Source organism: Callionymus lyra, chromosome 6, assembly GCF_982586985.1.
Source record: "Callionymus lyra chromosome 6, fCalLyr1.hap1.1, whole genome shotgun sequence".
NCBI classification, from domain to species: Eukaryota; Metazoa; Chordata; class Actinopteri; order Syngnathiformes; family Callionymidae; genus Callionymus; species Callionymus lyra.
The window spans coordinates 33,511,221-33,535,750 of NC_141823.1; the positions used below are offsets into that span (position 1 = coordinate 33,511,221).

At 38.8% G+C, this 24,530-nt stretch overlaps 1 protein-coding gene and 1 long non-coding RNA gene across 2 annotated transcripts; both read right to left on the reverse strand.

Moving 5' to 3' along the window:
- Positions 1–635: 635 nt before the first annotated feature.
- Positions 636–6,708, reverse strand: LOC148078882 (uncharacterized). The gene is made up of 2 exons (XR_015711405.1): positions 6,511–6,708; positions 636–5,729 (listed from the first exon to the last, which is right to left on the reverse strand). It is a non-coding gene; the product is annotated as an uncharacterized LOC148078882 (long non-coding RNA).
- Positions 6,709–10,726: 4,018 nt separating this feature from the next.
- On the reverse strand, positions 10,727–24,069 carry kif7 (kinesin family member 7). Its single transcript, XM_087792896.1, has 20 exons — positions 23,998–24,069; positions 19,461–19,854; positions 19,108–19,305; positions 18,457–18,850; positions 18,034–18,381; positions 17,241–17,433; positions 17,008–17,166; positions 16,707–16,865; positions 16,435–16,544; positions 16,231–16,343; positions 15,972–16,127; positions 15,690–15,895; positions 15,146–15,343; positions 14,930–15,055; positions 14,398–14,574; positions 14,110–14,325; positions 12,340–12,546; positions 12,068–12,266; positions 11,844–11,999; positions 10,727–11,358 (listed from the first exon to the last, which is right to left on the reverse strand). The coding sequence occupies exons 2-20, from the start codon at positions 19,789–19,791 to the stop codon at positions 10,973–10,975; spliced, it is 4,032 nt and encodes a 1,343-aa protein (XP_087649022.1). The 5' UTR covers positions 19,792–19,854; positions 23,998–24,069; the 3' UTR covers positions 10,727–10,972.
- Positions 24,070–24,530: the final 461 nt, after the last annotated feature.

The window sequence follows — 24,530 nt, forward strand, 5'->3', positions numbered from 1 at the left end:
ACGTTTTAAACTTCCATTGGCATTACGGCCACTGTTAACGCAAAGATTCATGGGGAAGCAGAGAATCCCCACAGACAAAACTAAACTATTAATTCATGTTACTTACTTGTTTATTATTAATAAGATATTTGGTGGTAAAGATGATAAGACTTCTTTATTTAATAATACGCTGTGAATATTTTACATCTGTCTTTGGAGGTTTTGACATTGTTATGCAATTTTCACTGCGGCATCTTATATCACTGACACCACCTGTGTGTGAATATAGAAAAAAAAGGAGGAACAAGACGTGGTACTTGAAATCAATGATTCAGGGGCAGAGAGGAGAGTGCAGGCATGGTTGAAAGGGGTAGCAGGTGTATGACACTGAGACTTGTGATAGGTTGATTGAAAGCTTGTTTCATCAAGAAAACTTACAAGGTATACAAATAAATATTTCTTATATAGATAAAGATGCTGAAAACAAAAAAAAAACATTCAAATGAATGAAATCTTTATTTCTGAATTATATATCATACTTCGACTTGTTTTCTTAAACCTGCACTGAAGCTCCATATTTTCTATCTTTCAATTTTAAAACATGACTATTTAAATATCCATCATGTTCCCCAAAAATGGACCACACCAACATCACAGATTGTTTATCAGCATTTATTGATCCAGTCACATTTTAAAATACATTCATGTATCTATGCATTTTCCCAGCTATCCAGGGTGACTTGCAGAATTTGACAGCAATGATAGCAAACGAAGAAGTGATTGAATAAATATGTCGTTTTTCATCTTCTGCTGTCATGGTGTGGGCTCGGGGAGCAGATATGAACAGGTGTACCCCACAGGAGTCACGTCACTTCATCATGACAATCTGAGTTAGCATGAGTGAGTTTTGAAAGTGTAGTTTCAGAGGTGAAGTGTGAAGAGCGCCGCGGTCTTTGCTCTTCTTCACTTGATCATACGACTGCTGACCCTGGAAGACACAAATAGAAACAGTCACAACATGAACAATGAAAATGATGTTATAATGTTCAACTTTCTTCATTAAATGTTATTCATAAAAAATGACAAGGAGAGAATTAAAAATAAAGATATATGGCTGCAACTTTTTTCAAAGATGAACTACATTTTCCTCACTCACTCTTCCTCTTCATTAACCCTTTTATCACTGACTCACCCCAAACCTTAGGCTGATAACTCTGCTGATGATTTTCTAGTGTGAGTGACCAATGGCAGCCACGGACACTTAGCTTATGGCTGAGCTCTCTTTTTTCTCACACGTCCAATTGATACAAATTAATATGGGCTCTTATGATTCCCCTTCACTGCTGAACAAAATATCCTCTGGAGAAAGGAGTGCAGACCTGGAGTGGTGGCTCGGAGCGTCTGTATAGACTGACACAGAACTCGTCTGTCACGTGGGATCAGGGGAGTGAGAGGAGAGTGGGAATGATGAATGTGAAATTTGGGGAGTTCCCAGGGTCTGGAGCGTGTTTGAATGGCAGCATGAGTGGGGGTGCGTCGGCCCAGCTGTTGGGGGGGACCTGTGTCTTGTCTCCCCCGCTGCCGCCCCAGTCTCTCCCTCGCCCTCTCTGACAGGCTGTCCTTTTCACCAGCGCATTGCCGGGCCGGCCGGCCTGCTGCCATAACAACGCCCTGACCCGTCCATCATGGCAGCACCATGCAGCCACGCAGAGGAGTCCAGACATTTCTACCCTGTGAACTTGAACTTGACTGGCAGTCTGAGCAACTGGCGGGGGAGAATGGAAATCAGCTCCTTTGAGATTCTCTTCTCAGATTTGGCTGCTAATCGCAGACACCTTTGTTTGCCGTGATTAATCTGAATTCTGTCTGCTGAGTTTGGTGACGTCTGCAGAGATTTACTTTCCCCTTCCAGAGGAACTGAATCAAGTTTAAGCTAAAATACTTTTGATTGACTTTGAAAATACTTTTGATGAACGTTTGTTTTACACATGTTTTCTTTCTTACGTCATCATCGGGTGTTTATGTGGCCCTGCTTCTGGGCGATGTGCTTGTTGGCTAATGAATGGTGACTGCGACACCTCAGGGGTCTCAGCCTCTCAGACTCACTCGACCATGGGAACGTCGGAGCTGTGAAAGGTCCTCTGTCACTGTTACAAAGCCAAGAACAAGCCATAGCAGGATAATCGCGTTTATCCCCAGATTAAGACAGGATCGCAGCTGCGGTCGGTGTCTCTGGGGTAAGGTGGAGGGGCGTGAAGGGGGTCTCTGTGGTGAAGAAACATATGACAACGCACCCCTGTAGGACACTGCAGGTATCGGAACCTGCTCCAAAATAAAAACGTCAAAAGATAAACCACCATGATGATTTTGTTTCCATAGCTAATTCGTATGATTTTGACTTCAACAAGATCTCATGATTTTAAATCAAGAGTTCATCAAGATCCAAATCTTCACTGTGCAATGATCTAACACTCGCAGTATTTATTCCGTTTAGTTTTTGGTTTTATTTCATAATTGTTTCAATCATTAATAATGTTTAATAACAAAGACCTCAATTTGTCTCTAGACTCAGATGTACAGTATGTGTGGTTACGTTTCTTCTGATTTACTCGTCCAGTGATGAAATGGTGACTCGTGGCGAGACCACACATGTCCATTCATGCCACTACACTCACGCCGGCGGTGAGAAAGTCAGTGGCAGACAGAAAGAGGCGGGAAGACAAAGGACAGACTTCTTTCCAGGAGACATTCTCATGGCGGCAGCATCTGCCACGTCTGGGTTTTGGGGCTCCCACCTCTGTGCCCGCTGCAACACCCCTACCCTCAATCTGCAGAGCAACGTGTGATCAGAATCACACTCCAGCAACTTATTTACCCGTCCATCATAAACATGCTCTTTGTTAATGCTCATACAGTATCTCCTCATTTCAGCTCCACTGTGGCCCCTCCCCCACTCGCCAGTCTAATTACAGCGCTGGCTGTAATAAAGGAACATTTATTCATCACACCATTCTACTTACAGCGAGGAAGATAAATACAACAACAAACAGGTGTCGTCGTATCAGCGTTCATTTGTTAACGATGCATCTCAGGTATGTGCGTTTGACAATCTTCATGCGTCTGCAGTGAGAGCGTTTTTTACATAACAATATTTTTACATAACTATTTATTCTGAAGCAAGAGCTGCTATAAGTTCAATAAATCCACTACAAACTACTTTCTCTTGATAGTTTTATTTAAACAACATATTAAATATTAGCCAGCCTGAACCTCCACGCAGGCCCGGGAAGCCTATTTGGTGCTACTGCGCCTTTAAATTCTCACCACTCCCCTCGTTTCTATGCAATTATGTTAATATGCAGAGCAAGTCTGGCTGCTATTCATTATCGCTTGGAATTGCATGATTGTTTCCTTTATTTCCGTCTTTGTGAGCCACTCTTGGGTTTTTTGGGGCCTGTTCTATCCCACAGTCTGCCTGAGCCCAGCGACCAGCTCCAGTCGGACAAAGACGGCGTGTAACCTGCAGAGACGTGTGTGTGTGTGTGTGTGTGTGGGTGTGTGCGTGTGTGTGTGTGTGTGTGTGATGCCAGGGTCGAGGTGCAAAGTAGGAAGCATGTTCATTGCTACAATGTGATGGAAAATAAAACACCTCCTTTGTTTGGATTTCTGTCAGTAAATAGTTTGTTTGTGATAATAACTGTCTCATTCATTGTAACACTGTCGTATCGTTACCTTGTTTTTAGTTCCCTCTAAGAACTGTTTAACTTTAGTATCTTTCTGATCTTTAAATCCTTTGTTTTACTGTTGTTTTATATGTGGTCCTTGTGTGTCTTTAAAGGCACCTTATAAATAAAATGAATTATTATTTATTATAAATAAAGATTCCATTTAAAAATTAAGTTCCATTCACTCCAGATAATTACTAAAACATTGGGATGTAGAAATTTTTATTTTTATTTTCTTTTCATCAGCAGCAAGATCATTGTTAAGTGAATGATGACTCTGAACGAGGAAGGAAAACAGAAGATCTGAGGCAATATAATAATCTTAATGTAGAAAAATCAACAAATGAATATGAATGTTTTGCGTTAGAGGGTGTTGATCGTACACAAGTAAAGAAGAAATGTTTATGTTCATGACAGCAGCAGAGATGACCTTTAAATTACTAACATTAAGAAGGAAAATGTCAGATTTTGTCAATATTTGAAGGCTTTGGTATTGATTGACAGCTTTTATAATGCACCGACTCAACTTTCATTCCTAAACTCCGATTTTGAATGTAAAATATTTGATCACGAATGTGAAAACAAGTTTATTTACTCATTTGTTTGACTCATTTCAGCATCAGATCCTCACACGAGCGCAAACTAGTCCTACTAATGTACCGCTAGTTAGTGCAAAAACATCAGCCTAGTTAATGATCAGAAAGTAGACGCTAACGAAGCGCCAATTAACGCCGCCTCCTCTGAACCTGCACGACCATTTTACAGCAACAGAGACTCAAGATGGCTTCCCTGTACACGAGATGCTGAACACAGTGGAGGATGAGGCCTTTGACGTAACGCCACAATTAACTCGATGAAACTAAAGATAATTTCTGGTGATTCAAGATCATGATGTCACCTTTTTGGACCCTTTTTTTTTTTTTTTTAAAACATAAGGCTCAATCTCTATTTTTTAATCATATTTCATTTATAATGTTCAACTTTCTTCATTAAATGTTATTATTAAATTATACACACACTAACCCTCTTGACAGTTATACCTCAATAAAAATGAAATTATAATGGTGTAAAAAGATGATGCTTGTTTTTTGAAATAAAAGCAGTTAGAAAGATAAATTTGGGGCCCAGATATTAAAAACTAATGTTTCACTAATTTAAGAACGAAAAACAACATTTACACTCTTATATTGTGCCACTTACTTACTTAAGTATCTTATACTGATAACAAGACCCTGCCGTTTTAACCTCTTCAGTAATGAATTTATCCATCTTTTTTACAATAGGCTATCCATTCTTTTTCAGCTTCTATTGCATTTTTATTTGGCCTTCATTGTTTGTACAGTGTAGTTCAATATAAATCAATCAACTTTATTTCAAACACTTAATAAACTACATTTCTAATAAAATCTGGATATATTCTAGATTTTATTGTATGTAATTGGAAATATTTGATCGATACAATTATTATTTTTAAAGACATTCTGAACTCGATTAATACATGAGGAGTGTTTTTTTTCGGGCCTTTATTTCCAACTAGATTCACAGTTGTTCGTTCGATTTGATTCTGCCATCCACAGAATTAAACAACAAAATGAGAAATCCCATGTCCAGATGTTAGGGTTGATAATAATAATCATAATAAATTGTATTTAATTGATATATATATATATATAGTATATTAAGATAGGTCTTTTGACTTTTGAATGACAGAATCTATTATAAACATTAAAATGTTGAGCATTTATTTGTGGATTGTTGACAGAAAGTTACAATGTTAACTATGGATACAAATGGTTTATCAGCCAATTCGACAACTATCTATAAACTGTCAATCACAGTTGACGTACCTGAGAGAGACTTCTTCTGTTGACAAGTCTTTTACAGGTGTTTGAAGGCCATTCCTACTTTCGGTTATCTAGCTTTATGATGGATGATTAACACTCATACAGCTAGATAACCAAAGACAGGAACAGACTCCGCTCGTGGTCTCCACGGTGGGCAGCAGGTGTGTGTGTCTGCGGCATCCTGAAGGAAACAAAGAACATCTCTGTAAATCCTTGAAGAACATCAAGGCATGTTTCTGACAAGTCCCAACCTACTTTGACCTACACCTGCCTTAAAACATTTACAGTTTAATGTGTTCATTATTGCACACACTCCTATTTATGTGCCTTTAAATGTTAGACACTCTATTTGTACAGCACCACACATCCTGTTTGACTCAAAAACCCAAGTGTACATGTGAGATGTTGAGGCCTAAAATGAGATCAACCATCACAAATGTATTCAAACGTTGATATTATCAGTTCATGGTTTGATTTCCGCTTTAATATAATTGTATATTTTATTATCAATAATTCACTGGACAAAGTAATAAAAAAAAACACGTTACATTTAACGAACTTATTTAACTTGAATTGATACATTTCTAATCGCATTCTGCTTGTTATCAATTTACAATAACCCCACTGTGAACTCACGCGACGTCTGACGTCAGTCGTCTTAATTGGTAGATGTTGAATTTTTCATATTCTGATTTAAAATTAAACTTTGACACACATCAAGAAGGCGTGACGAGGATGACATGAACTCAGTTAAATGTGATGGAGATGAATCCACAGCTCCAGGTGGGATCTGACAGTAGGTACAGCTTAAATTGATGGAACACTCCTTTCTTGTGACTTGGAAATGCGCATTATTCAGGTTCATGTTCCTGATCTGGAGCCAGTCAGGCCGCCTGCACGTGAACGCACCGCAGTAACGAGTTCCTGTCAAACATGAGAGAAAATGATCTGGATGAACTCACCGAGCAGAAGGAGGATCCATCGGAAGCGTCTCCATCCACCAAAACATCCACATGTGGATGTCGGGAGTGTCCACCATTCGTTCCACGAACAGCTGATCAGATCGATAAACGACCGACTCTGGGATCTGATTGGTCCTCCGCGTGTTTGTATCCGTGTCGGGCTCCGGCGGCTCGGCTGAGGGAGGCAGGAGGATCTGACGCTTCTATCCGCCGTGCGAGCTCCTCCAGCGGCTGCTGAGACTGCGCCGTGTCCCCTTCACCTCCGGCTCTGCTCCTAAATGCTCGCCGTCCCCGCTGTTATGACGTCATAATGACACACCTGAGATCAACCAATCAGCGAGCATATGCTAGTGTGGGTGTGTCGTCTTTTAAATAATTATTCTAATTTATTTTAATGAACCATTTAAGGAATTTGTTTTGCAGCTGCCGAGAGATTCTCTCATTAAACAATTAATAAAATAATCCATCGTTTTTTATGATCGTTTATAAATAGTACACGAGCATACGCACGAGCATAAAGTACTCTATTGCATTTTATAACCATGTTAAATGTAATATAATAATATTAATACAAGGAAAACGACATGGAAACGTTTAGTTAATGATTAAAAAGTAGCATTTTAATTTAACAATACAATTATTTATGTAATAGTTATTTATACAAGTACATAGAGTTAAAATGAAGTGGATTAAATTATTCCACATGTTTTTATTTTTAATATTGTGCTTTACTCATAAAAAAGGAAAGAAAACAACTATTAACAATTTATAAACACTCAATTTATATATTGTGGTAAATGTACTCAGTTCTTGTTTTTCAATCATTCAGATACATGTAAATGTGTTTTAAAATATTTCAGGTTAATTCATTTTATTTTGTTATTGTTGTTTTCACTTGTCTACCAACTAAATTGTCCTTTAAAAAAAACAAAAAACATTTACCATTTCTATTTTCAAACATAGCAAAAACAATTCATTTGACTTTTTAAATACATCAAAAATGAATATAAACGACAATAAACTGCAGGATATGGATATTAAGATTTGTTTTGTTAGAAAGAGTAAAATGTTTTAATTATTTTTTTGCTCAAATACCTCTGTGATTCTCACTGTATTTTCTCTTCCCTCAGTCTTAATTATTGAATTCAATGTAGGTAAAACTATCTATTCAATTCAATTCAATTTTAATGAAAGTGTCTTATCATAATAAAGTTATCTCAGGACACTCTACAGTTGAAGAAAGACTATAGTGGAGAAAGAAAAACAGATCCCAGAAATTCAACAATGAGTAAAGCACATTGTGGCGTTGAAGAGGAAAAACTTCCTTTTAGAAGGCAAAAACCTCAAGCATAACCAGACTCATCATTGACAGCCTCCTGCTGTGACTGGCTGGGAGGAAGGATGGGGGGGTAGACAGATGGATGGAGAGAAGAGTATGGGAGGATACAGTGAGAGAAAAGAGGAGAGTATAGAAGAGTCCATTGAGGTGCTGGAGAGAACTCGGGATCTGATGACGTGGTGGACCTGGGGCTCTCGGAGAGAAATAAAAAGTTTTGGTTTAAACTGCACAGGTGATGAATGTAATGCAGAAAAGAAGGATATACAGAGCTCGGTGTCTAAAACTCCTCTATCTGAATCTATCCATCGGAATGTTTCCACATTGTAACTATGATAAAATGCACACAATTAGTCCCATTTTAACTCTTTTTGACAAATCTGTGTGAGTGCTTACAGTAGGACACATTACTGAATTACACAAATATGAGAGAGCTATGTTAAAGTTTGAATTCTTAAACATTCAATATCTTAAAACACTCCAAGTCTGCCCCTCAGTGAGGCTGTGTCCTCATGTGTCTCTCTTTTATCCCACCAAGTCTGGCCTCTCTCGTGCTCCTGGTCCAGCGAGTGTGAGAATACATTTGATCCATTCAGAAACTCAGAAATCATTTATTCATTTCAGTTAAATGATATATAACTATTAATCCGCAGTCAATGTCCTCGATCACTTGAAAACATGGAACAAATCCCATCAAGTAATTTTTGGTCTAATAGACCTCTAAATATCCTTAAACATCTGGGCTAAAGATGGTCTACTACTGGTCTATAAAAAAAAGACGTCTAAGTCTATAGTAACCACTAATGAATGTATATTTATATACGTCTAAATCTAGACATTAAACTGGAATTAATGCTTATTTAAAATGTGGACCTGTGGTTCATACCTTCATGTACTTTCAGGATGTGCTGAAAATATATTCACATTGTATTTTTTAAATATTTTGAATATATTGAAGTAATACCGCAATGCTCATTTTACCACTGGATATAAATATATAAATCGATGTTAACATTAACTGAACTATCCTACTGTAATCTGAATCAATAGATTATCAAACATTATCCAATCCTCACAAATTTGAATGTGACATGAACATGGACTTTTATTTTTTAATACATTCTTATACAACTTTAACACTAAACACATTATAAAACCTTCTTTTTAACCACACCTAATAAATGCACCTTATATAAACAACGTATAAACAACTTAGATATTATATGAAATGAAATGATGATTTGAAGAAAACCTATTAGAACAGTTTTATCCTGGGCTTCTTATAGCTTCTCCACCACTTCGACCTGGAGCCTGTTTGAAATGGAAACCCATTGCTGAGCTTATCACATTTTCTGTGGCCTCTTTAAAAGGTTTTCAAGGACAACTTACGTAAAAAAAACTAAAATTACATTCAATTCAATTTTACTAAAAGTGTCAAATCATAAGAAACTTATCCCAAGACATAAAATAGAAAAGCAAAACAGATCCCAGTGAATCAACAATGACTGAATCACAATGATGTATCGAGGAAAATAATCATTTTAATAGGTATGTTTATAATTTGTGCGTATATATACTGTATGTGTGTGTGTAAGTGTATCTGTTTCACAGTTAAGGGGAGAAGTTTAGAAGTTTAAAAAATGATTGATTCTGACTTAACAAACCTAGCAACACAATGGTCATGCTTTTTTTTTAATACTAATCCTAAATTTTAAATTTAATTTTTAAATGAAAGTTTTTTTTTAATGTCAAATCAAAACGTGTAAAAATATGTACAAACCATCTCAAATAATTATTTCTATCTTAAACTGCTGATGTACATGCAAAAATGTATAAAATACATAAACACAGGGAACATGCACTCAGCATAGTTACAAAAAATTAAATGAATTAAAAAAAGATTATTTCGAAATGTAGGCTTCTCGTGGAGTAATACACTTTCACAAAGATTTGTATAACTTAAATGATAGCCACCACAAAACATAAAGTGTTATTTTGGCATCGAAAATGGTCGTTTATGTAGTTTATTACGCATTTACATTAAACTTTTCCATTAGCAATGCACCTTTCAAGCATTTCACGCCGCACCGAGTGATAGTTCACGTTAGATGTTCAATGAGGCCAAATAACGCTCGACCCACACCCACATTCACACAACACACATCACATTAAGCATGGGTTTTTATTTTAACATCGGTTTTTGATGTAAATTTCTTTTCGGTTTTTGCGTAATTGGCGCTTGGTTTAGAAAAGCAGTGTGTTGCTGCCCCCTGGTGGTGATGGTCAGTGAGTTAAGACGGGGCTCTGCTGACATGATAGTCCACTGTTTATTTAGGTTTAGATTACTAAACTCCTCAATAAACCCTATTTTAAACTGTAAAAGACGTAAAGGAACAGGTTTTCGAGAAATAAAGTTCTTCTAGCAATTGCGATCTTTCAGATGATGTGGCCCTCCATGATATCTTAAGTGGAACATTTTTGCAACTTGTTTGATTATTGTAGTTAATGAAAGCATTTAAATAGTCCTATAATGTTCTGTTAGCATGTATTCCAGCTCATTCAATATATCTTAATCTGTAAAAAAAAGAAGAAAGAAATCAGCCATATTTTAAGTATATAACAGGACCTCCAAGTTATCAAATAACGAAAACAAAACCGAAATAAAGAAAAAAAAAGTTCTTATGGAATAACTTTCACCGACGTTGGTCAACTCTTTTGACAGAATGGTGTTATACTGACATCTGCCGGTCATTTAGCAGGATCGTTATAGCCCTACAAACGTTTATTATCAAGTTATGTTAGCGAGCACTTCATTCAGTATTACAAGCATCTATCACACAGACTAGTTTCTGAGCTGAAAACTAACAAAAAACATAAGACAGCTCTTATAAAGTATTTTATTACACAATATTGTGAATGCTCTACATGATAAGCAGATGGATTTGGTCAGTAAATAAATCATTTGGATTTGTGGCTTATTTACTATTGGACGTTTGGCAACTACGACTGTACAGAAAGTAAAAGTGCTTCATGGAAAACAGTGGGTTTGTTAAAAATATACAGAGAAACTAAAACATTACTTTGAAGGCACAGATGTTGTACATCAACATGTAGGGTAATGTAAAGTCAGACGGGATTCCTCCGCACATCTATCAGCACATTATTTGAAGTCAGTGGTCCCACGTTCAGGCTGGTGCGACGAGACTCTCTGCGAGACTTGACGGCGGGCAGGGATGAGGGGGCGCCGCAGGACCACGGCGTCGTCTGAACAACTCGCTTTATAGGAGCATCAACAGTTGATCTTGTCCAGAGTTCATCCATAATAGCCGACTCCTCTGTCGGGAGGGAAGAGCGCCGCCAAGTGGATGGAAGCGGAGTGTTCACCAGTTCACGCATCTCCTCTCTGGATCTAAAGGGTTTTTCCTGCTGAGCCGCTCTGGTTCCATGTTTCTCCTCAACGCAGCGTGACAGCCTCTCTGTGCTGTCAGAAGGTTTCGCTTCAGCTGGTGCAGCTGGTAAGAAAGAAAAGGATCAATAAGACATGGCGCAATTGTATTAAAACATTTTTCCATTTCTCACATAAGCAGTAAACCAATCAGATTTGGAATTGAATGCTGATGCACGTTTTTAAAAGCAAAGTATGAAAAATAAATACACATAAGACAGTAAATAAAATAAGTCAGTTTCATGAGCATGAACAGCTGTTTTAAGATCACAAATCTTTTATTAAATCCATTAGTTATAAACAAAATAAACACAAATATTTAATTTGGTTATTTTGAACTGTGGTCAAAAAGTTATGTGACTCAAATAAACTTAAATAAATCTACCTGCACGGATTTAAAAGAAGAACTGCGTCAGATTCTTTTTGATCAATAAAGGGAAAAATAAGAGTAACACTTCCTATGCTTTTGACCCCGATTTGTCATTCTCTTCTTGCAAAACCTTTAAAAGGAGTTATGACAGGCAACATGAAAACAAAGTGTCACTCCCTCACCTTTTGTTGGCTCCTTCCGCTGACTCACATGTGCATCCCTTAATTTGTTGCTCAGGTCCAGATTCACTGCCTTATAGTGGTTCAGCTCCAGGCTCAGGTTGTGAATCCAGCCCTCGTACTGCCGTTGCCGCCCAGCAAGACCCTCGTCCAGTTGTTCTGTTTTCAAGGAGATCAAAAGAATGAGCACATCGTGTCAAAGGAGTGGTAGGAGAGACGTCTCTGACCTCGACACTGCTGCAGCAGCAGCTGAACGCTCCTCTCGTGTTCCTTCTGCTGCTGCGTCAGCCTGCGATCTGTCTCCAGTTGTGTGCGATCCAGGGCGTTCTCCAACCACTGCACCAGCTGCTGCCGCTCGTCCAGCTGCATTTCCAGCTCAGCCAGGATGAGTTGCAGCTTCCGCTCTTCTTCACGTAGGGACACCACCTGAGGAGAGACACGCTCTTCAAGCAGCTGTCGTCACCAGCAACCTGTTCCAGTGTCTGATCTCACCACAGACCTTATCAAAGTACTTGCAGAGCAGCGCTCGTGTCTCAGAGGCCGAGAGGTAGCTGAGTTTGGCCATTAGGTTCATCTCCCATTGTGACAGCATGCTGGCAGACGCTCTCAGCTGCCTCTGCCTCTGAGTGATGGCTTCGTTCTTGTACTCAATCGCAGCGTCCAGGGCTTCGATGGCCTCGTCCAACTGAAACAGTGTTCTCTCCTCCTTTGATTGAAACACAAATGACATTGGTGCGAAACATATAATCTCCCATAAATACATTTTAGAATCTTTATTTTTTTATGTTCTTCAACATACTTTTAATCATCTATAACTGTGTTAGTGCTCAGAATCTTTTTTTTAAAACACCTTGAAATATTGTATGCATGTTTCTTTCAAAAACACACCTTCTTCAATACATCAGAATCATTTTTAGATTTATTTGGACAAGAATACAAACAGAGCAGGGGGCAGAACTGCAGTCTTACACACTCCTGCACTTCTCTCACAGCCGTCCCCTGCCTTTAACCAAAGACACGGTGGTGCCCAGTTTAATGAAACCAAGAACTTATGTCAGCAATAGAAGAGCTGTTACAGAAATAATATTCCAACTGATCCTTTTACTATAATTGTGAAAAACAGGAGAATTAAGTGTTGATTGTTGAATATCTGATCCTTTTCCTCAAAAGCTGCACTTATTAATAAACTCATTACAGATACAAACATCAAGTATAGTTCTAAGCATTTCTCATACAACCTTGGGAACAGGTTAGTGACTCATTTTCGCTGTTTCTACTGTACTTTATCGTCTTCCTGTTCCATTTTCGGAATTCTAGTCTCAGTTCCCTGAGTTCTTGACAAGCCTGGAGCTTATATCGTTAAGTTTTAATTTTGGTCACTTTAAAGGTAACCTAATGTGTTGATACAACGCATCTCAAGTTGATTCAGGGTGTTTGCTTTGATCAGGACTTATCATTTAACTCACACATAAAACTCTCACAAACAGTCTAATTTAGCCTTCAAAAATCAGAGATTTCCATCTCCATTTCCGTTCTGAGAGACTTTTATGATCATCCTGACAGAACTCTGCAGCACGTGTTCTGACTAAGACTAAAAGGCGTGATCACATTTCTTCTGTGCTGTCCTCTTTACATTACTACTGCTACTTATGTAATCCTCCTCTTAACCTATAAAGCTTTACATCTTCTAACATACATCACAGATCTGATGCAAACTTATCAACCTTCTAGAACGTTATGATCCTAAAACTCAGATCTATTAGTTATACCACAAAGACCACTTTGACTACCACTAGGACTGACTACGGCTCTGTCTGAACTAGTCCTTTGTGATTTTTCTTAGCTGCTATAGGCTTAGATTGCTGAGGGAGTGTTTATAAACCAAGCTCTCTCCCCTTCTCTGGATCCTTCTTTTCTGCATCATGTTCATCACCTGTGCAGTTTAAACCCACACTTTTATCCTTTTATTCTCCAAGAGCTCCAGGGCTCCACCTCCACAGCTTGATCCAGGATCTCCTCCAAAACCATGGATGCAGAGTTCTCTCGATCACCTTCCTTGGCCCTGCCCTACTTTAAATTCTCTTCTCTCACTTTTTCCTCCCTCTTTCTTTCTTTTCTCCATTGCTGTTGCTCTTTGCTCACTTCCATCTTTGCTCGAAAAATGTGTGTTTTTTTTACTTTGACTAGAGTTGCTAAAAATCATTCCACTTTGCTCCTCACATGCCAATCATTAGCCAACCCTTTTTGACAAACAATAAGGACTTCTGACCTCTGGTGAGAGCAGGTTTCCCTGCCGCAGTTTGTCATCCAGTTCCACTCGTTGTTTTAGCAGTGAATCTTTCTCTTGTCGCAGGTTGGAAATCTCCTGGCGAATCTGTTGGGAGTCTTGTGCGCTGCCACTGCGCAGGAGCCCGTTTCTCTCACTCAGCTCCTGTTCTAGCGTTTCAATGCGTCCTGTGAGAGTTACCAGGTCTTTACTCAGAGCCTGGTGGGAGACAGAGAGAATTCAATGAATCAGTCTGTAACATTTATTAATGCTTCTAGTGATGCGTCATACCTGGCTGGAGCGAAGCCTCTTTGTCTCCAGTCCACTGCGCTCCTGCAACAGGGCTTCTTTTTTGGCTAGGATTGTCTCTCGCTTGGTGAGCTCTCCTTCAAGACCCTCTAGACCTCGCCTCTGATCAAGTACACGCTCCATTTCTTCATCCAACCATCGCTTTTGGTCCTCGATTTTCTTGTCACAAAAATCATAACATCCATTATATTATTAAATATTATATAATATATTATATATAAAAAAAAACCTGCAGCCTCATATGTGAAAATTATGTTTTGACTTTTCACCGCCATGATACTTTATGGAGTATGCAGAAGCTATCAAATACAAAAGATTTCGACATACAGTACATTAAAAGGACAATTATATTTACTTTTTTATTCTTTTGCTAAATAACTCTGCTTTAAAATTCCTTCTTTTAATAATAATAATGATTAATATAATACTAAAAATATTATTTGTGATCAAGGTAGTGGTTTGGTAAAATTCTATCTAAACATGACTTGTATAAGAGACGACATATTTTGTCAACCTGTTGTTCCTCCAACGAGATGACGGAGCCGTTGCTGCCACTGCGTCTCTGTCGCTGGAAAGCAGCGATCTCTTCAGTCTTGATCTTCAGGATCTTTTGCTGTTGCTCGTTTTTTATCTCTAGTTCCTGCAAAAAGTGAATTCAGCAAACTTCAAGTCTGCCGACAGATGACGGCCAGGTAGCGACAGACTTCAGCAGAGCACTCATCAATCATACCTTCACTCTGTGTGTGTTTCTTTGCATCTCTGTCTCCAGACGTCGCTTCTGCTGACTTTCCTGTCGGAGTTTCTTCTGCAGCTGCTCCTGCTGCTGCCTCATGGACTGAACGCTGCGTTCCAGTTCCATTACTCGACGCTCACTCTGTGCAGGCAGGTTAGCCAGTCGAGCTGTATCTCTTTGTCGCTGACTGAGAACCTGAATCAGCACCAAACATTATTGGCAGTTTATTATTAGAAATAACTTCATAAAAAACACACCTTATTACGTTATCAAAGAAGTCTATGCTAATGTATGCAACTTTCGGACTCAATCTATAAAAGTAAATCACCCATTTTTTAAGCTCATCTTTTCATTAGTTAAATTCTAGATCTTGATAACGGTTAATGTTAGCACAATTCTTTGCCAATATATTTTCAACTTGAATAGCACATTTCTACAAAATAAGATGTTGATCTGCTTATTTACACCATTTGATTAGTGAGATGTGGTCCAACTCTGGGACCATAACCTTTTTCCTAAAAAAAAGAAGTCGCAGTCGAACCTGAACTTTGCTCTGAGCTGCAGCGATCTTCCTGCGACACTCCTGTGCTTTGGTCTTGTCGGTCACGCTAATATCCTTCTCCTGCTTCTCCAGCTCTTGGAGCTGCCGTTGAGCTTCTTGCAGCTCCTGTCGAGCCTGAACAGCCTCACATTCCAGAGCTGTGATCTTGTCACTGTACTGTCGGTTCAGGGACTGAGCATCCTTTCCTAGAATACATGCAGCGTGCGTATGAGTGAGGTGTGTATGTTAGGCGGAGTAGGTGAAAACAGGAATGTGACAGACCAGTTTTGACCAGCTCTTTGATGAGCTCTTCTTTCATCCGGATAGTGATTGAAAGCTCTCGGATCTTCTGCTGAGCCTGTACGAGTCCCCACTCTGATGCTCCATCAAAACTTTTCAAAGATTCATGTGCGGACGTTTCTCCAGAACTGGAGTTGGCTAAAGAAAGATAGGACAAATTTTCTTTAGGAACATGACACCATGGCGAAAACCACAGTTCTCTCCCCGACAGTACTCAGATCTGGATGCATAGGTAACTCACATGCTTTACGAGTTAGAATCGGAATCCGATCTTGTTCCACCGTATGACACAACAGGCTTTTGCCTCTAGTTGCAGAGAGAAGATCTTTTCTGCTCCAAGTTTGGTTCACATGCCTGCATAGAAACAGGTGAAATGTGTCTTAGTCAAGCATGTCAACAGCAAGCACATAATCAAATGAAACATAAATACCAAGCATGAACATACTTTCGACAATTGGAATGATTGCTTTCGTGATTCATATCAAGCATTCCTTGTGGCTCGTCGTAGAGGCTGTAGTCCTGATCATCATTTGTTTCGTTACCAACAGGACAGAGCTGCAAAAAGGACGAATAAGAATGCATTTACAAAATCAATGAATATATAGATTAGATTCACATATTAATAATGTAAATATTTAGTCTAGATTTCAACACAACAGCTTCAATAGCTAAATGTATCAAATGTTCATAATCTAAAGCATTGGTATTAAACTGTACCCGTCTCTTTGTAAAACCATTGTGGATGTGTTGTAAGGAGCTGGTGGGGGCAGTGTGGGGTCTGGAGTTATAGTTTAGGGTGGGTCTCAGCAGGCCAGGGAAGGACAAGAGACACTGCAGCTCATGGATCTGATCCTGCTGCTGCTGTAGCTTGTCACTCTGGAGGAGAAAGCCAGATCAAATGAGCCAATTCAGCAGTATGACAGGCAATGATTTAATATATACACCCACTGTAGAATTAGTATCTCAACTTGGCACTTTGCTGTAATCAAAACCATATTCCAAAACAACCAGATCAAACCTGCTGCTTATATTGTTCCATAGCATCCTCCAGGGCTGCCAAGAAGTCTGTGTTTTCTCTTTCCAGCTGGTTTATTTGGGCCTGAAGCTGAACAACATTCTCCTTCTCATCATGTTTCCCGTGTTCATACATCCATCTTTCCTCGGCAGCATCCTGATCCTTTGAAGAACATAACTTCCAATAATCAATTTCAATGGTGGAAACTTGTAACACTCTCTGTCTTTGTGACGAACCTGGTTGTTTAAAGAAGGCCTTCCAGCTCTTAATGCTAAAGATTCCTCAGTGGAGCCATTGTCTATTCCACTGTCTGGTCCAGAAGCAGTTGTCAGTCCACTACGTTCCTCCTCCACTGAGCACAGCCATTCTTTCACTCGGAGATTTTGATCTGCGGTCAGAGCACCTTCACTCTGGAGCTCATGCAGAAGCCTGACAAGACGATTGTAAAACACAGTTAAAGAAATAGATTAATAAAATGAATGAATCGATAAACAAAATATTGGTGAATAAAATTCTCTAAAATTGCAATCGTTTCCCCCTCAGAAAGCTACTTGTTGACTGTTACTATTAAAATTGTATCACTACCTAGACTATGTTGCAAAATCTCAATTTATTGATACATTATACAGAAATTCTTGTAGTATTTAGTATAATAATACGTACATTTGTTAAATACGTCTTTCAATCTAGCCAGGAAATCCTCATTTAAGGGAATTTACTGCTAAATAAGTAGTTATATTATTTTGTTATATATCTGGAGGAAGTAAGGGAATTTAGAGATGTAAAGGAATTAATATCAAGTACCTTTATCTAAAATTGAGTATGTATCTACTTATTTTAAGGCTGTGTATGTTCCAGAGGCTGATGGTTTCTAGACCAGGAAAATAATCTTTACACAATGAAAGATCATTGCACTACTATAGAAACATTCTAATAAAGATGCAAGTGTTCATATTTCTCATTGTGACCAACCTTTTATGTGTGGAAGAACTTGACAGTGATAGAGAAATCACAAACATTTCTTATTACCTGTATGCAGTGTCTGTACATGTCCTGTAGTGAGCACTTTGCACTTGCAGTCTGCTGATCTCTCCTTCACCGAGCCGTGGTCTTTTGTTGGGATCTCCATGAGAAATGATCCGAGTCTCTGAACGCTGACGGTTTTCTAATGCTCTGCGAAGAGCTTTGATTTGTTGCTCCAGACCTTCAACCCGATCTGATTCCCGCTTGCAGTTCACTGTGGCCCGGTTCTGAATGTTTCTGGCCCGTGTGGCGTAGTTTAATGTGTTCAGGCTTTCGTCAAAATCTGAAGATGATGGACTGATGCAGGCGATCATCAGTGTTTTGGAGTTTCCGCCCAAAGAGTCTTTCAAGATTCTGAGTGAAGACAATTCATGAGCATCAAACAAGAATGTATTAAGGAGAAATGAGGAGAAACATTTCGAGACGCACCTTGTGATTTTGGAATCTCTGTATGGAATGTGAGAGCCTTTCCTTTTGGGGTCCCCTAGTGCTCCGATGACGTTCCCAAGGGCCAGAAGGCCACTGTTAATCTGGATGCTTTCTTTGAGTCTCTCACCAGTGTTGCCAGTCCTCAAGATGCGCTCAGACCCGGCCAAGTCCACGAAATGAAATTTGGATGACAACATCTGCGGTGCCGAGTTTGTCCCATAAAGCCGGGTGCTTCCCCGACGTTGATCCATGTACAGGGTGAAGATGGTGTGGGAGCGACTGGAGTTTTGATTCATCTGGGTAGCTCCGGTATGTCGGGCTGTGTTTCCTGATTCCAGCAGAGTCAGGACTTCATCGAGGCCTTCCACCTCACACTCCTTGACTCCAGATAAAACTATGTTGCCACAGAAATAACTTATAAATACACATGTAAGGATAAATTTAAATTTTCAATGACGCTAATTCCCAGCCTAATGTCCAGGACACATTTTAAGATACAGCCATTACTGATCTCTGTGAGTCATTTAAACTAGTTAAATTAGTTAAGATGATGGCAGTTGAATAGTTAAATCATTTTTAGGAGGATCTCATTGATTCTACTTGTAATATTATCCAGTTAACATTTGGAAATGTTATGTTTTTTTTTCTTACCGATGTTTCCTTTGTCTTCTCGTATGTGAATGTCTTTGCTGGCAGTTTCCAGTTCCAGCAGATCCCTGAATTCTTCTTTGTAGACCTCCAAGTATGACACTCTGACTGAGAAGTCAGAGAGGTCATTTTCATCCAGGAGCTTAAAGACATCGGCCACCGCTCTGGGGATGATTCCTTGCTCCTCGTCTCTGAATGAAGCTGCATACGTTTTGAATAAAACACAAGAACTAAGAAAATAAACATATCATCTATCACTCTTATCATAGGTCAAAATAATGTGACCAAAAGTGCAAACATTTTGATACTGATCAAGATAACATTTATTCAGTGCAAAGTTTGGAACCATTACTTACTAATATTAGCTTCCCCGATGGTGTAAGTTTTGCCCGACCCCGTCTGCCCATATGCGAAAACTGTGGCATTGAATCCATGGAAGAAAGCATCTATTAGAGGCTGGACTGATTCGGAATATACTTCCTCCTGTGAGCAAGTTTCTTCAAACAGGAAGTCGCACTGGAAATGACGATCGTGGCCCAAAGTGAGACGCTGAAAATCTAGGTCGACAGTGATGCAGCTCTCATGGGAGTGAAGAAGCTCTTTAGGCAGAAGAGGGCGCACACGGATTGCAACTTGCACTGCAGAAAACTCCTCCCTGCTGTGGCCAACTGGCAGCTTTGGAGACATCGCTGCTTTTATGCTTAAGGATTGGTCCCTCCGCTATAACTGGATCATTCTGGAAGCAGGTGGCTGAAAAGTGCAAGAACAGTATAAGCAAAAGTTCAACACCTCAACTAACATGTGGATTTATTAAAAATAATTTTAAAAAAAGATCAAGAAAGAGCGTCTACTCAGAATGTGGGTTTGAGTCCATCTGTTATTTTGATATGGCAAAATCTTGGATTAAAAAACTGATTTCCAAATTCTTAAACAAGGCCTCATAGCCTAAAACGCTGGTCTTGTAGGTTTATGACCTTACTGTATTCAAAGATTGTAGATGGTTATACTTATATATTTTTCCTCTCCCCCCAGGGAGATGCAGGAAAATGGACACTCTTCAACACCGAAGACAAACTCAGCTTTATGAGAAAGCACTCACTTGGCTGAGGCCAGGGTTAATAAGAGAGAGACCTTAAATTAACACCTATAGCTGATCTAACAGCTCAAACTTAGGTCTAGAGGGCAGCCAAAGCCAGCTATAATATATATATATATATAGGATGATATTTGGGTGATGACATGGGATGACAGATATGCGTCTACATGGACCCCGTGCACTCTCCTTACATCTTACTTTCACCTCCGGAACATAGCATAGAATAGTTTCAACCCAATCTCTCCTTTTTAGTCACTGAAAAAATAATTCATGTCTTCATCACCAAGAGACTCGACTATTGCAAGAGCATCCTGTAGGGACTCCCCCCTGCTGCTCTTCCAAAAGTGCAAGCAAACCAGAGCTCCGGTTGTTGACGGACGACAGATTTTGGCTATTTTTCAATCTCAAGACCATTCATTTTATCAGCAAAATGTTCCGTATACTGTGTAAGTAATAATAACTTCTTGGTAGACAACCAGGGGATAAAGGTAAAAAAAGACTTTTTCTTGGTCTCAAATTTGAAAATATTTGATGCATGTTATGATATAAGGGCTAATAGTCTACATCTCTTAGAAGAGACATTATTGACAATAACATGTATGTGTCTCATCTTTAAACTGTATCTAGTATGATCATGACAATAAAGGATTACATGGCAGATGGAACCTTATGCTGATGCCCTGCTCTTAATTTGAAGTTTCTTTCCACCTTCTGCATATGACAGAAGAACCCTGACCAACTGAAAGATTGATGTTTTTGATAAGTTACGATGACTCGACCACGAGCTGTTGTCACTTTGAGTGTGAGAAGTGGTGCTGTAATGAAAGAGCGACCCGCCTTATGTTGCTTCTGATTGGTTGATATTGCGTGGTTCCTTCAATGTTTGGCTAGATTTACCTCAAAAAGGGTTAACGATTATTTATAAATATAGAGTATTGAATCGGTAAATATAATCGTGAGACATGTCAAGTGTGTCAAGTGCATGAAGGTTTTCATTACTCCAGGTCATTGTTATCCAAGAGGTTCTGTATTTTAATTCCGAGCATTCCAGAATGTCAACGGACACAACCAACATCGTCAAAAAACATAGAAAGCAACCCGACTCAGTCAATACGTATTATGATCATCTTTTCAACTCACAAACCACATGTTTTAGCTGTTTTATACCGAAATTAAAATACAAGTTTTTTTATAACAAAGGGAATTCCTGTGCTACAAATTCAAAAATATGCTTCATGCTTAAACAGATCAAACCACCCTCTGCTATTGTGTGCGTGTCCTTTTCAGCTCCAGTCTTCTATATCACATACTTGCTGTTCAACTCTGTCAACAGCTAAACAGAAATGGTTCATAACACAGAGAACAATTGTTCGTAACCATCTTCTGCATTCATATTGTAGATCTTAAGACACTACCAGGAAAAGTGTCTTAAGATCTACATTAGATTGGCTTTTCCTTGATTCCCTGAGACTCCTGTGTTGTCCTCGGTGTTGTCTTGTCCTTTTAAGCATTTATTTTATTGGGTATTGCATTGATTGTTTAAGCGCTATGTGACCATGGTCTAGAAAAGCACTATACAAATATAACTTACCTACTTATTTACCATACAATTTCTTTTTTTAAGTACTAGTGCAAAAGTGAATCAAACTAATTATAAAATAATCAAAGTAATAATAAATGACAACAAGACAACTAAGAACATAAAACCATCAGATAAGATACTTGAATAAGGATGATTTTAGGACCTCAAAGAGCAACTGGTAAGCTGACTTGAGGTGCCAGAGAGGGATGTTGTTGTTTAGGAGATTTGCAAGATTTTGCTAGTGATGGGTGATATCACAGAAAAATGTCTATCTTGTCATGCCTGTTCAATCATTTCTATTGCCATTTTATTTCACGGAAATTTCCCAGTGTAAGCTAGCGTTTTCACAAGAACCGACACTTTAGTACCAATTCAATACAATCCCGCACAAGATAGAGTTTATTAAGCCCTTTCTGTAAGTCGATTGTTGCACGCTGCTTAACAATCATTTTTCTGAATCATTGATTCAAGTTGTGTACTTAAAAGTATAGGGTGTTTTCTTAAATAATATGTATAGAAATGGTATTGAAGTATAAACAACTGTCATGACATTGGTAACCAGTACCATGACAACATGCTTCCAAAACGAAGGAAGTAAAGAAGTAAGCTGTTTCTGAAGTATGTTGACAGTATGTTTTCCAGTTATTCTCTGAAAATATATAACATGGTACAGAATTATCATAATATAAAAACATCCATACTGTGAGGACAACTCTTCTCCAATCAGGTGTTTTAGGGGTGTAATAATTTGACTGTCATCCTGGTGTTGTTTGTTTCACCTGAACCCTCATTGGTTAAACTACGCATGTTCGATCGGTTGAAACAAAAATGTTCAACCAGTTCAGCCTTTGAGGACCGGATTGGCAACCAACGGATAAGTGCTTTAAGAATAAAAAAAAATATTTTAAAATGAATTCTTAATCACAGGCAGCCATTGAATGGAGGCTAACATAGAAGTAATGTACTATGTTTTGTCCAATCCAGTTAAGAAACGTGCTGCAGCATTTTGGACAAACTGCTGGACTGGCTAACTCCAATAAGAAGGCATCTGCAGTAGTCCAGCCGAGAAGTTAAAAAGCATGGACCACTGTTTTCAGTTGCTGCCTGGAGGGGGTATGCTTTTTAAACAGGATAGCTGATGCAGGTTAAAAAAAAAGAAGGCCTTGACAACAACAATAGTACACACATCTTACATAAAAACACCAGGGAAAATCTTCAGAAAAAAAGCAATGTACCGACATATGCCTCCATGTCATGTCAATGACATGAAGATAATAAGTAAACAAACCTGTTGGCCGCATTCCCATCAGTTTGGAAAAGCAAAGATTTACAGAGCCTCAAAATATCGTTCAATATTTTCATTCATGGAGAGAAACCAACATTTGAACATGAGTAAAACCTTCCACTAAAGTGACTTCAAGCCCCAGTGTAACAAACGCATTAGTCATATAAATGCCATATAATTTTTGCATGGGTGCAAAGACCGACTTGTTAAATACACTCGTTTAAAAACTGGTAAAATCACAATGATGGATCTGAAATTTCCCATTCTGGACTAAGTAAAGTCCTTCAGCATATGAGACACAGCTCCTGTTAGTCTCTTTTTTAATCTCTCTGGCACAGGAAGTCACAGCATAACTACTGCATATGACACAAAAAAAGTACCATCGTTTCTTAAAACTAAATAATAACAAATAAATGGTCAGATAGACATTGACGCAGCATCACTCAAACCTTTTGGAGTTGAGATTTACTTATGTAATTGTTTGCATAGCTGGACCTGTTTCAACAACACTTCGCGTTTACAACAAAACCACAGAACTTATACTACAAGTCTGTCTTCTATCAATGTTCGTTTGCAACTTTCTCATGGATTACAGACGGAAAACGTTACATATTTCAGTTTAAGAGAGGATAAGTAAATGGTACCGAGCAAATCACAGTGATGTCAGTAAAACGTGTCTTGTTATCCGTTTTGAAACCTTTAAGCAAAAACAATGTGATTTGTGTTGCTTATTTGTTTCTTTCTTCTGGCGAGATAATGGTTTGCGTTTGTTTTGATCCAGAATGCTAAGCTAAAAATAGCCGGCAGCTACTTAAACAACAGAAGTGACGATGCGAGCTAAGCTACGAATCCAACAGGAACATGTTGTCGTAACATCTTAGGAAGGCTCTCAGATGTGATGTTATGTTGACCAACTTGACTATAACTTACTTGTTAAACGCACTTGTTGAGGCGTGGAAGGTGAAGAGGACATAAGAGTCTTTGGAAAATGGAAGTTTGGGGGGGCACCGGGGCAGGCGTGGGAGGAGCCCCAGAAGTGTCTCCTCAACTTTGGATATCGTCACAAAACACAGATCTTATCACTGTCGAGGGTGAGACGGAGGCACAGGAAGACTGCTAATCCTTTAACATTACAATCACGTTAAAAGTGCATTCGATAGATGCTGTGAGTCTGCAGTATATTGTAAGCATCTTTTCAACAGCAAGATGCCAGCTAAGAAGAGGAATGGTTTTAAACTTCTCTTGCTTTGCATATCAAGATCGAACTCAAAGACTTTGCCAAAAAGATGTTCGTCGATAATTTCAATGTAAATTTATAAAAATAATTTGCTGCATGCATCTTTTTTGTTTACATTTATTTCACCGCCTCGCATGGGCGATGAATATTGCAATTTAATTTAACCACAGGATGGCGCTGTCAACTCACTGATCTATAGTATTTTTTTCCCCTGTATATATGTATA

Excerpts from the sequence above, each read along its gene's own strand:
- kif7 (XM_087792896.1), bottom strand. The coding sequence starts at position 19,791 with ATGTCTCCAAAGCTGCCAGTTGGCCACAGCAGGGAGGAGTTTTCTGCA. Across the intron at positions 12,267-12,339 it reads TCTGCAAGTACTTTGATAAG|GTGGTGTCCCTACGTGAAGA; the intron begins GTCTGTGGTGAG and ends GTCTCTCCTCAG. Across the intron at positions 12,000-12,067 it reads GCTGCTGCAGCAGTGTCGAG|AACAACTGGACGAGGGTCTT; the intron begins GTCAGAGACGTC and ends CCTTGAAAACAG.